The sequence below is a fragment of the Podarcis liolepis genome (genome assembly GCF_965112155.1).
Source record: "Podarcis liolepis genome assembly, chromosome: 10".
Taxonomy (NCBI): Eukaryota; Metazoa; Chordata; class Lepidosauria; order Squamata; family Lacertidae; genus Podarcis; species Podarcis liolepis.
This window is the reverse complement of record NC_139562.1, coordinates 30,311,337-30,324,853: the sequence shown is the minus strand read 5'-3', so window position 1 is coordinate 30,324,853 and position 13,517 is coordinate 30,311,337. Positions and strand designations below refer to the sequence as shown.

General features: G+C 45.7%; 1 protein-coding gene across 4 annotated transcripts in view; it reads right to left on the bottom strand.

Annotated features, from left to right (window-relative positions):
* LOC310687325 (TGF-beta-activated kinase 1 and MAP3K7-binding protein 1) overlaps nt 1-7,553 on the bottom strand; it is a 51,359-nt gene extending 43,806 nt beyond the window's left edge. The window contains exon 1 of one of the 4 annotated variants that reach the window (XM_083462323.1): nt 6,997-7,553. In XM_083462323.1, the coding sequence (XP_083318449.1) occupies nt 6,997-7,095 (99 nt within the window). In that variant the 5' untranslated portion in view covers nt 7,096-7,553. Of the gene's footprint in view, nt 1-6,618; nt 6,805-6,996 lie in introns of those variants that run through there. The other 3 variants (XM_083462326.1, XM_083462325.1, XM_083462322.1) reach the window with 3 other exon arrangements.
* Between the last annotated feature and the right edge of the window lie 5,964 nt (nt 7,554-13,517).

Sequence of the window (13,517 nt, the reverse complement as noted above, 5' to 3'; positions counted from 1 at the left end):
GAGAGTTTCTCTGGTTTGCAAATACGCACCAAAAGGTTGCCAACTCCCGCATGATTTGAAGCATAGCTTCCCCTGTTACACGGAGTTGTCTTATGTGCTAGCTTCCTTGAACATATGCCACTTCAAAAGGCACTGCATTCAGAAAACAAAGCTGTTCAATTATTATTAAAAGGAAGAGTGCAGCTGTTGGTGAACAAAGAGCTCCCCAGGCAAACTGGAAAACCTGAACCACACGCAACAGGCACAGGCACACCTCACTAAAAGGATCTTGCTAGCCACTTTTTGACTTCCACATTCAACACTGCAGAAAGGAGGTTTGGAAGGCAGGCCTGTTTCTGCCTATGACTTCAGCCAATACAGTATTATTCTGCTTGTGTATAGCCTTGCATGCAAAAAACGATTCGGAAAGATAAACAATGAAAACTTGCCCTCCCAGATAGCTTCAAAGCAAGAGTTGTTTGCGTGTGTGTGTGTGTGTGTGTGTGTGTGTGTAGCCTTAACAGGAAGGCTACTGGGAGCAGTGGTCTACCACTGGCCATGAGTATTCGCATTTATAAAAGTTAGTGCCGTAAATAGCGGCTGATCTATCTGAGGGTTAGACACAGTCGCTTGCCTGCTTGATCACCTTCAGCAAGGTAAGAATTACCTCCAGGTGACGAAGCAGAGAAGCATTTGCAAATGTGAAAATGTGTTGGTTATTTTACTCTTGTTTGCTGAGGCCATGAATGTTCTACAAGTGACTTATGAAGTAAGTGGGAATGAGCAGGGTAGCAGCTTTTGCAGGTTTATCTGGAAGGCAGTTCCAATTGGTTGTACATAAGGTGCTAATTCGCTAAAAAGAACCACCCTCAGTTAATTAGGCAGCACTTCGTTGTTTTCAAAAAAGTTATTTTAAATATATATTTACTCCTACGCAGTAAGGCATGTCTCTACTGAGGTAATTCCTGCTATGGCATAAATGTACATCATCAAAAAATGGGAGGGTTTTTGTTTTGTTTTCAGAACTATTTTTGGTCATAAGTGGACTTGTGCAGATCTAATTCCCTATTAAACCAGTGTTTCCCAACCAGGAGCCATATGGCCCCCTGTGGGGCCCCAGGATATTCCAAGGGGGGCACAGGTGAAAATTGCATAAATGGGGGGCCACAAGGCTAGGTGACCACAGAGGGAAGTGAGAAGTGAAGGGGGGAAACCACATTTTTAAAATAAAAAAATCCTGATTGACTGACTATTTGCTTGGCCAATCACAAGCAGGTAAGGGGATAGCCCACCGGGGCCTAACACTCCTTTTTGCCATGTGCATTTCTTGGATCGGTGCCTTTAGATGTTGCCAATGGGTGCTGGGCCCGTTGGCAGTGCCAGCCCAGTTCTGCAAGGCGCAGGATGAAATCCACCACAGTGCCTAGCTGAGCGGGGTCGTCTGGTGCAGCTGACTTGCATCTAGTAAATAACTAGGTGTCTGCTCAGAAGAAAGCTGCACTGAGTTCAGTGGGCCTTACTCCCAGGTAAGGGTGTGTGGGACTGTAGTGTTTTATCTAGGCAGCCAGGGCTCCTCCAGATGACAATATCTTTTTGCACCAGGTCAGTGAGGATCACCTGCTTTTCAAAATTGTCCCATATATACAGAACTCCCCATGTGCCTTTTGGACTGTATCTGTAGGTTTCACCCTCTGTGTCAAATAACTGAGGCCAAATAAGTGTTGTTTACTTTTTATAATACATGGAAGATGGATCTCCCTTGGGAGGCTGTGGACTCTCCTTCCTTGGAGATTTCTAAGCAGAGGCTGGATGACCATCTATCATGGATGCTTTAGCTGAGTTTTCTACCTTGGAGTCCCTGCCAGCTCTATGAGCTATGTTTTTCTGCTTCAACAATATTTCATTATGTTCCTTTTTTATGTACTGTACCCGTAATTGTATTTTGTATAAATTATAAAAAATATAAATAAAACAAGTTCTGTTTACAAATAAAACATTTAAATAGCTACCTTATTTACCTGATAGGCATAGTCAATATTTGGGGGGGGCAGAACCATTGATTTGTATTGATTTTTACTTATTGGGGGAGCAGCTGCCCCCTGTATTCCCCCTGGCTACACATGGGGGGGGGGGAGCACAGGAAGGAAACAAGGTCAGAAGGGGTACATGGTCAAGAAAAGGTTGAGAAACACTGGATTAAACTAAAACCTATACAGTTAATTAAAGGTATCTTTCATGCCCAAATATAATCTCACCTCGCATTCAGGATGCGCAGGTGTAACAGAAGACAGGTTTCCTTTCTTCTAAAAACCATTTAGGATATTGAGCCCTACTTTCTGTGGCATCTTATCACTCCAACAGTGTTAGTACCATCAGCATGGTAATATGTCAAGGCCTGATCATTTAAAGATGCCGCCTGAAACATATTTATACTTGGAAGTTAAGTCCCATTGAATTCAATAGGGATTCCAAACACAGTTCAAATTGGACTGCTGCCACCAATGACACCTCACAGAAGAGTGGGGTTATTTTTGTATTCCTGGTCATGGGCTTCTAAAAACTGCACTGCATCTGACCGGTGTAGCATTAGGGTTGCCAAATGACCATGAAAATCAATTTGGTGTGCTCCTGTGCAGCTTGAGGTGCAGAATAAATCCCAGCATTTGCATGTTTTCACATGATGGAGAGAAAACGCTAACACTTTTTAAATACCTGCACACCAAGCTACTGCTAAAGGCACAGCTGCAGTGGCTGGTTGAGAAACTGGCAACTCTGCAGAGCAGCTGTGAAGTCACTATTAGCTCAAAATGCCTTTAAATCAGTGTGCAGTCTTTTTTTGCAGACCTTTGCCCAGTTACTTAGTCCTAAGCCTCACTGAGCCCAGTGGTGCTTAATTCCAAGTAAGCATACATAGGGCTGGTCTGTTACTGTTATTTTCTGTCCCGCAATCTTTGCCCCCCAGATTCTTGTGGAGATTTGAGCTCTACAATGGCATTCTAGAAAAGTGCCAGGAATTTCAGAAACTCTTTCCTGTCTTCTTTTAGTCACTACCGTTCCCAGCTGGAGATTCCCTAACTGTGGATAGAATGGGCCTACAAATCTCCCAACTTCTGCATCCATATGAGTTTCCATATAAACAAACAAGGCTTGAAACATCAGAAATCTGCAAATCGGATGCGTCTGCACATCTAACCATTGAGGTATCTCATTATTTTCCTTTGAGGACTAGGGTTAGGGCCACACTGGGAATCTGTATGGGTTGGCTTGTTTTGCTTGTCATGAAGCTCATCTCGATGGTGGAATGCTGCAGGTACAACCACAACTGATCAATATATTGTACCTACATGGGAATGTATTGTTCCAGAAGCCCCAATAGTGAACACTCCCTTGCAGTTCATGAAGTACATCTGGAGGTTCTGGGACTTGAAAAAAACTGAACTTAGTTCTTACCTTCCTATTTCTGAGCCATTAACACAGCCCTCCGGGTGTTTTGGACTACAACTCCCATCAGCCCCAGCCAGCAAGAAAGTGTTTAACTGGCAGGCACCAAGTTAGAGACGGCTCCATTAGCAGGCATTGCCACTGCATTTTCAGCCTTGCCATTATTACCATGAGGATTAGAATATGGCTTTTAAAAAACAAGCACCTTAAAGTTCTAAAATGTTGCTGCAGTAATTGGGGGGAGGGGAAAAAATAATTAAGTTAAGAGTCTGAAAGTTTTGGAGACAGCATGGAGGGTACAAATTCTATTCTGGCCACCACTGCAATATACTTGAGACAAAAAAGGGAAAAATAGGTTAATTGTGTGCCTCATCTGTTAAGCACTTCAGATTTGATGGAGAAAAGGGGGGGTTTCTTTTACCATGCAAAGTTAATGTACCGAGCGCATCTCTAATGATATGATGGGGTTCAAACATGTACAGCTATACATTGCCTAGAAGCAAGCCCCACTGAACTCAGTGGAACTTACTCCCAAGTAAGCATGCTTAAGCTTGCATTTAAAGTGAAATTGTAACCTACAGTATAGGAGTGAAAAACGAGTGAGAGGCACATAGACTGAACTTTTACCACATGGGAGAGAAGAACATTCAAATGTGGGAGGAATGAGGCTCTAAGTTTCTCCATCTCTTGACTTGCTCAGCTAAGCCAGTACTCCAATTCCTGAGATTTTCATGCGCATTGAAGTAAGCCCCTTTAATTCAATGGGACCTACTCCTAGGCAAACATGCACAGGAATGGTCTTTAAGAGTTTCCGCTATTCTGCAACTCACGTGTTTTTACAAAGCAAAGTAACACACTATCACAAGAAATAGAAGGGTATCAAAGTCACTTCCAAGGTCAAGGTGCAGGAGACAGTTGGTGGCTTTGGGGAAACAGGAGGACATCCAAGAAAAATTTGGATGCTGGGTTTCTTTCTGCAGCTGGGAAGTCATCTGATTTCGTGAAGGGAGCCAATAAGGTGATATTCTGAAGCAGAAAGAAGCAGACTGCAGAAACCCTCTCTCTTCTCCTGTACTTGGAAAGCCCTGCAGTAACAGAATGAAGTCACAGCTTTAAAGGGGAGAACATTCTGTCCCAGATTATCAAGGACAGAAGTGTCCCATCTAACGTCACGTCAATCATAATTGGGCCAGCGCTGTCACCTGTGCTCTTTGCTGCTTTGCCTCATTCAAGTGTTTGCGCAACAGCAAAAAAGGTTTTTCCACCACATCATGTTGAATTTCACTGGCGGATGTGAAAGCCAGGAGATTATTGCTAGAATGTCTTCCGCCCTCTGGTTCGAACACTAGCATACAGCACTGCAAAATGAGCCCAGCCAAACACACCAGCCAACCATATTAATCCCTTCTTCAGGGCACTGCTAGCAATTCTGCAGAGCTCCTTCCTCCTCCTCTCATCTCCAAACATTTCCCCCAAGTCACATGCAGTCAGGCAGCACAGGAAGGGAAGGGGCACCAGCAGTCGACAGAAAAACAGGTGGCAAGCACACTGGTTGTGCTTCGGGAGGCTGCTAACTCTCTTTTTGCACAAAAGCAACAACTATTTGGAATATGGGGAGGGGGAGAACCTTGAGAAAGGTGGGATATAAACATCAAAGATAAATGCTGTGCTTGCAAAAGGTAAACAAATAATGGGTGAGATGAACAAAACACTTCAAGGCAACTTCCTGGGCTAACCTTAATGCAGGGGTCAGCAACCTAAGGCCCATGGGCTGGAAGTGGCCTGCAGAGGTCATTTGACCGGCCTGTGAGCCGCCCCCAAACTGAGTTACCTGTTTGCGCGCTGTGCTAAACTGGCGCAGCGCAGTGCTTCCGCGGCACCGAAAATCGCGTCTGCGCAGACGCAGAAAACCATGTCTGCGCAAGCGCAGGTGCTGAAAATCACAGGTGCCCATGGAGGGATCTCCATGGCAAGATAAACCTTGCTGACCCCTGCCTTAATGGCTGCAATAGGAGAGCTAAACTCTTCCTACACCATCATCCCTCACAACAAGAGGTACCCTGTCCCTATCCAACATTTACTCTCCCCCTCTCTCTCTTTCTTGGCCTACTGGGGGAGGGTGAGAAGAAGGCATCTCACCTCCAAGATCTGCTTTACCTCGCTGTGTCCTCCTTCCCTCTCTCCCTACAGACTCCCACAAGAGACAAATCTCTTTCCCCCGCCCTCCAGCTTATTGTTTGCAGCCTGCTCCCTTAATCCCAGTGACCTTCTTGCAAATGCTCCAGGCACACACGGGCGGCCATGGCGAAAGTGTCACAAGATAAGTGACCTCCCCCCACCCCGAGGGAGCCGCACAGTCGAGAGAGCAGCCTTCCTTCCCTCCTCTTGCTGACGGATCCCATCAACTCGCTTCCTCCATCACACATGCACGGCGTTACATAAAATTTGCTACACGGTAAAATTGAAGGTGGAGCGGGGGGGGATTTGGAAGAGGAGGAGGACACCACGCATTTGCACCCTCTCTCTCGCCCCCCATTCTCTGTAAATGAAATAAGAAGGAACCAACTGAAATAAATTAAGGGAAGGGTTGGGAAAAGGGCAGCTGAAATTCAGAATCACTTTTGCAGTTCTCTCGTCCAACTGCCTCACCATTAACAGCTCATCGCGCAGGTTAAGGGAAACACTCCCATTTTCTGCATGTTTTGATGAACATTTAATAATAGCAGCGTCAGGCTTACGAGGCTGGAGGACCGGCTTAACCATTTCCATCAAAGGAAGCCGGCAGTAGTTTTGGAGGAGGAACGGGAAAGAAACAAGCGAGAGAGGGAGGCTCCAATACAGAAGGGGGCTGGGAGGGCATGTTTCCTAGTTTTCCAAACGCTTCACCCGGAGAGATCTGGGCAATGGAGAGGGGCGGGGGAAGGGCGCTTACAATGCCATTTTGCACCTTGCTTGCCGGGCTAGCTGTGTGCTCCACAGTCTCCACAACACAAACACACACAGAGCACCAGTTTGCAAACACTGCCGCCCCGCACGCTGACTAGAAGCGGCGCTGCACAAGAGACGGAAAACGGAGATGGAAGAAGCAAGCCGAGCTGGGGGCTCCATGACAGCGAAGACACGGCCTCGCTCCCATCTTAGAGGTCACTTTGGGCAGGCGGCGATGCAGGATTCCCCCCCCCCCCAGTTGCCCGGCACCTCCACCCCGCGATCTCCTTCGCCCCACGGGGGCAGGGGAAGCCGAGAAGTCGGTCCCCCAAATCCAAGCACCCGGCGTAGGGCTTTCCTAATCTTCCTTTCCACGATCTCGCGTGCGCGCGCGCTGGGAAGGACATTCCTCCTCCTCCTTAAAGCCCCGCTGAGTGTCATCTAAAGCTTGCCCTGGGTGCTCAGTCAGCAGGATAGGGATCAACCCCACAGCCAAGCCAAGCCCGCCCAGGGCTCTCTGCAGATCTCTCCCTCCTCGCCAAAAGGGCTTCCAGACGTGCCGATTGCTTTGCACGTGTTTTTGTTATTTCCCACGCCAATGGCCTTCCCTCCCCCGCGCGGCCAGGGAGGCGTCCTCCGAGTCCTTACCCAAGAAACCATCCGGAGGATCGTGTGAGGTTGCCGGATGAAGGTCTGAGGGTCAAAGGCGCCCCCGGCTTTGCCCGCTCCGTACGCGCCCTGTTCCATCCTGGGAGCGACCCCGGGGCAAGACCCGCCGCTCTGCTGGTCGCTCTGTTGGCAGCGAAAAGTTTATTGCACTGGCGGGCCGGGATGCTTAGAAGAAGGGGAAGCGAGCCAGCCCGTGCTGCCCGGCAAGGAGGCGCGCCGTGCAGGGGCAGCCTTAGCGGAGGCAGTGCCGCAAGGGTGGTGTGCGAGGCAAGGGAAAGGCTAGCTGGGCATGGCAGCCCGCGCTCCGGCTCGCCTCTCGCTCACCGCCCCGCCTGCTCGCCTGCCTGCCTGCCTGGCTGGCGATGGAGGAGAGAGCAACACGCTCGCAGCCAGGGCACCAGTGGCAGGCTTGGGCTCAGCGGCAAGCCAGGCGCGCTCCCGTTTTCGCGGCAGTCATGGGGCTGGCGCGAGCTTCGGGGGAAGAGAGCGCGCGCGCCTTCCTGCCCGCGTAGCCCCGGCAACATGAAGGGCGGGGCGAAGGGAGCGGGGAGGGGTGGGCCTTTGCAGGCCTCTGGGGGCTTTTGCGCCTCAGAGACTCCGTGGCGGGGGCTATATATGCTTATACAGTACATGCTTCGCCAGACCTACAGCCAGCGTCATGCCAAAAGGTGCATTGATTGAGCTTTAAAGTTTTTGCACACTTACATAGACGTAAACCCCCCTGAACCCAGTGGGAGACACCATTTGATTTTCATTCATGCAGCTGCTTTTTGTAGTGCAGTGTGTGCTGATGATACTTGTTTATTAATACATTTTTAACCCAATGTTAAAAGATGGCATATTACTTCCCCTTCTCCATTTTATACTCACAACAACCCTGTGAGGTAGTTTAGGCTGAGAGATACTGACAGGCCCACGGTCACCCAAAGGGCTTCATGACTAAATACTCTGGCATTCTGAACACTACCCCACACTGGCTAAATTCATAAAACTAACCCCATATTGAAGAAAAACACCAGTTCATATGTTGAAATTGTGTGAATAATATTTCTAATGGCTTGAAAGCTAAACAAGGAACAGCTATCTAGGGTAATTTCGTCTGGGACAGGAAGAAATTCCCTTATCTGCCTGGGGTCTCTCCACCTAACAACCTGATCCCTTGCATTTTTACTCCAAAAGTAAGTTCACCATAATTCAATGGGACTTGCTCTCAAGTAAATGAACAGGATATTATTAGTGCTGTTATAGTGCTGTCTGTAAACTAGAGCTTCTTTGGAAAAGGAGGGTTACAGAGCAATCCTGTTTAGTAAGTTAAATATTCACTTTTCATCAAAGATTAAAAAAACCCACTTGTTAAACTATTCTATTAAAAAAAAGTACGGTACTTGGCATTGCATGCTTGTGTGTTGCTTTTCTCCTGTGCTGATGTCACAGACTCTGTCCTGTACATCTTTGCCTACGACAGCAGCATGATGTCTGTATGTAGCAGGGCAGATTAGCTTTGGCTCAGCAATGCTGCTTAAACTTCTGATGACTTTGTTTCATGTTTCAGCAGGTACTTGCTGAGACACTTGGAAAAAAACAGTTTGCCAATTCTGGTCATGCAGCATTAAAAATAAATACATCTATCTTTTACATCTAGAGGACAAGAGCACTTTTACATCCTCCAGCTTAGCACCAGCTCTTTGAAAGGCCGCTGAAATAAAAGACCCAACAAGTGCTGCAAGTCTTCAGTACATGAAAATTCAATGGCTCTGGAGCTGCCAATAAAAATACGGTACTTTTCTGCATGCCTTCACGTTATGAAATGGGTCACCCACTGGTACACTCAGGAGACAATTTCTACCTGAGGTTAGAGACTGTATTAATAGGAAAGACATATTTTGTTTGACTTGTAAGCAACGCACGTAATGGAAACTCTGTAAAGCGAAAAGGATATTGCAGGAAAGAGTCTTTCAATCTTGTTACATTCAGAAAAGAATAATGAATTTCAGAAAGGCAGCTTTGGCAAGTTATACATACAATGTGCAACATGATTGGGGTTACATGGGCATAGCAGGGGGAGGCAGCTGCCCCTACTAAACAATACAAATCAATACAAATATGAGGTTCTGCCCCCCCAACAACCCCCCCCAACAAAAATCCTGGCTACACCCATGTGTGGTTAAAAATTGTATTAAGACCTTAATTTGTTGTATTGCAAACTTATGTGGCCCTTGCATAGATTTGCCAGTTTTTACTGGCTCAGATCCTCTGCTTTTAATAGCATAATGACACACACAAATCCAACCCCCCCCACTTCCATTTATCACTAACAGGGGGGAACTTGGCCTGTTAAATGTCTGCATGTCAGGCCGCTGTTGATACACAGCAGCAGGGCCTATACTACAAGCCGGCAGTCCTATCCTTGCCATGTGATATGATTTAAGGTTGATCAGTACAGTAGTTTGAAACATTCTTCTGCTCAGCTACTAGAGGCTCTGACTAAAGTCCAGCTAATGATAACTTAATTCAGATATTTTTCAGAGCCAACCAATTTGCACAGTCTTTGAATTTAGTTAGCGACTATGATTCATATTGTGCAAGCATGCTGAAGTGCGTACTTATTTGCTCAGCTCTTGGGCCATTTGCTTTAGACTTAGAGGACAACAGCATTCTTTTAGGGAGCCGTCTCACAGAAGAAACCGACCAGAAGACAGGGAAAGACTGAAGATCAATTTTAAAATTTAATTAGAAGTTAGTTTCCCCAAAAAGATGAAAAACAATAATCTCCTTTTCTGAAATGGGAGAAATTAGTTTTAAAACCAGGTGTTGACCAGCAAAAACAAAAGAGTTGGCAGGTCTGTTTTTGTGGTTAGTAAAATATATGCTTTATTGTTCTGGTTAAAGGCTAAGCTATGCTACTTAGAATACTCCCTTTCTAGGACCAATGGTCAGGGATGATGGGAATTGTAGTCCCAAAACATCTGGCGGGCCGAGTTTGGGGATGCCTGGTTTAAAGAAAAACCTTAATCTTTGCCATCCATGACAACTGATAACAAAATGGTTCAAAATATAAGATATAAATCTGTATGTGTGCTAAGAGTAGGATGATTGAATTAAAAGTTTGGTTAGAAAAGTGGTTTCAAAGTGGTCAATCTGCACAGGCTTAAGAGAGCACACCTTGCATTCAACATTACCTTGCATTCGTGAAAAGAAGAGTTAATAATTCATCACTCATCCTCTTGTTCTCAATTTAATGCCTGTTCAGGTTGCCGTTCTCATCTCCTTAGCCAGCATTATACATAGCACCTTATCCCCCCAAAAAATCTGGTTTAAATTAGTCAACACAATTACCTCCAACAACAGACAGCGATATTGCTGATTTCTATCACATCTGTTTTTGTTCACTACCAAACAGGATGAGGAAGATAATGTTACACTGTTGTGTATATTTTATGTGTAAAGATGATAACCCTGTTGTCTTGACTCCTGCAGCCTTGTTTCTCTCCATGCTTTTTTTTCATTTCCTCTTTTGCTCTCTCCACCTCCAGTTGATAATATTTACAGAAGCACATGACAGTAACGTGCCTAGGATGGAGTCAGATTTGGCATCGCATTGTGCAAAGCCTCTTACAGAATGTTAGATCATACTCAGGAAAGAAAAATGAAATATTTATAATAATGAAGTCATACTGTCAGTGCCTGAAAAACTTGGATAGGGATCCGGGTTTTGCCATCCCCACCTGAACCCACTCCAACTCCCCCAGAGAACTGGACCAAATTATACCAGAACTTATTTTTCTCTCCCCCTCAAACATATAGCTAAGCTACCCCAACTCTTCTCTCTTCAGGTAGCCATGACTATTGTGGAGGAAGCACCCACTGTGGTCATCTAACATTCAATAGAGGCAGTGTGGTGTAAATATGAAGTGTTGGGCCCAATTTAAAACCCCACTCATCTATGAGTGGGTGACCTTGAGCCAGTCACTCTAACCTCCATCATAGGGTTCTTGTGAAGATAAAGAGGAATGGGGGACATCATGTATGTCAGTCACCCTGAGCTCCTTGAAGGAAGGGCAGCATAGAAATATAGTAATATTCTCCGTAGCTGCATACAAATGAATAGGAAATGTTACTGCTTGGTCACAGCATTTGTGAAAACTTTGTTCAGCAGCCTCATTTAGCATGGGAAAGGGGCTTCTGGAGGGTCAATATTGTCAAACCATTGGGAGTCAGAAACCCTTGACGATCTACTAGTGATTAACCTTCTGCCCTCCTCTTAAGCCCAGCAAAGAGTGTTTTGGAGTGGTTTCAAACATTACAGACCCTGAGACATCTGGGTGATTCAGACTATTTATTTATTTAACTCCACTTATGAGTCACTTCCCATAAAATATATTGAAGTGATTTCAGTCCTAGGCTGAATTCCTGGCATTTCTGGGTGTTTGTTTAAGAAAGCAAAAAAATGGGTATCAGGGTGATGTGAAAAACCTTTGTCCCAGACCCTGGAGAATCACTTCCGGGCAGAGTAAACAACACCAGGCCAGATCATGGACAAAAAGTTTGATAAGATGAAAGGTAGTCTTGCATATTTTTGTGTATTTTGACAGTGCAATCCTCTGACTCCCAAGCTTAAGACTGTCACCTGAGTTCTCCCTGCTTTCAATAACGTTTGTGCTGTCATAATAATTGTTGCTTCAGAGTATGCAACTTCTCGAAAGAGTACTACCTTCTTAGACCCATCTATCTAATTTCCCAGACTGCATTTCACATTTCCAAGACCAGAAAATGTGTGCAAATTGCCATAACGATTCACCATTAAGCATTTAGCCACACTTTTATTACCACTATTATCATAATTTGTCATCAGAGTCAGGATATGAACTACAACTCTCAAGAGGCTTGACTTTCAGAAGCACATTTTCTTCTTGGGATTCCTAGGCACTTACTAGTTCACATTTCCTTATTTGGTACAGAGCTGCATGAGCAACATAAATATGGAATTGAAGTTTATATGCCCCTGTATCCCAAAATTAGCTTTGGGTTATTGCATATCATCACAGTGACCAGGATAAAATCCGAGTGCAGTTGCTACAGAAAGGACATTTCACCATTTAAAACAACTGTACATAAAAGAGGTTGTCTAATCTATCCATTTATATGATGGCCTTAACAACACTGTAGAACACGGAAAGATAGATTGCAATGAAGAGCACACAGGCTACCTTCACCTGCTTCAAAGTTGCACTTGTTTCTTGCATAGCAAAAGCTTTCCTCATTCTGATGTTGGTCTGGAATCTCACATGCAGAGGAATATTGGTGCCATCTAAACCATACTTGCCTGGCCCACTGGTTATGTGTTCAGTGGCCACAACAAACTTTACTGCAGCAAAAGTCTGTGGTATGTCCTTTAAGATGGAAAACGAAGGGCCCCCAAAACGGGAGCACAAAGACATGCAGGGATGTGGGAGTGTACTGGTGATGTGATCTAAGATCTTCGCTTTGCAGGCTGAACTCAGTGTGGGTCTGACCAAGTTAAAAAGCAGGGTCAGTGCACATTTTGTTACTTTTGCTGTCAGCTGTAAAGCTTCCTGAACTCCATCAAGCAATCCCAGGAAGAGCGAGAAAATAATTTGCTTCATGACTGGTCGCAACACTGTCTGGTAGGTTTCATAGTTTTCTTGGAGGAAGGTGCTCATGGAGTGGTGCAGCCTTGTAGATGAAATAGCTGGTAGACTTCTTTGTTTCAGGAACCCTAGCAATTCCAGAGCCCATTTGGCAGCACACCATTGCAAGACACCAGCCAAATAAAAACTCAAGTACCTTGCAGCTGCCCGAGAATGCCATAGGATTTTAAGTGCTGGGGCTAGCACTTCCTTCCAGAGCTTCCTGATGAGAATTAAATGCATGGCACGTAACATCTTTAGGCTGCAGTGCCACAAGATGAAGATCCCAGTCACTTGCACAGTGACCCAACAGAAGACTAGCTTGACTATGGTGGCCAAGGGGCGCAATAGCGGCATGTAGACTTTCACCAATAGGTAATGCATAAAGTAGAAGAGTAGCATGAGCTGGGTTTGGGGCAGCAGCCTCAAAGTCAGCTGCGCCATGTACATCACAGTTTGCTTCCCAATTGGCTGGTAAATGGAAAGCCGCTTCTCACCTGCCATTTTGTTAATGTTTACCCCTTAGAAGCAAGGCCATGCTCATCCCAGCACAAATGTCTTGCCTTGCTTTGCCTTGCCTCTTCTGACTTGAGCCATCTGTTTTTGGACTCCCCTTATGTAACTGGGTGATGATGACACCACAGTAGATTGCATCAGAAAGAGGGCTAAGTGTGGTTATGCTGGGGTGGGATTGCTACCTTGAGCTCCAGCCTTTCCAAACCATGAGCTTTAAAAAACCCCTCTAATGGGCAGGATTCAGACTACAACCCCATAGTGGGGGGAAGTTCACAGATAAAAAGCTGGAGTGTGCTTGGGTGTTGGGGATGCTGGAAAGAGATGGGCCATACTCAA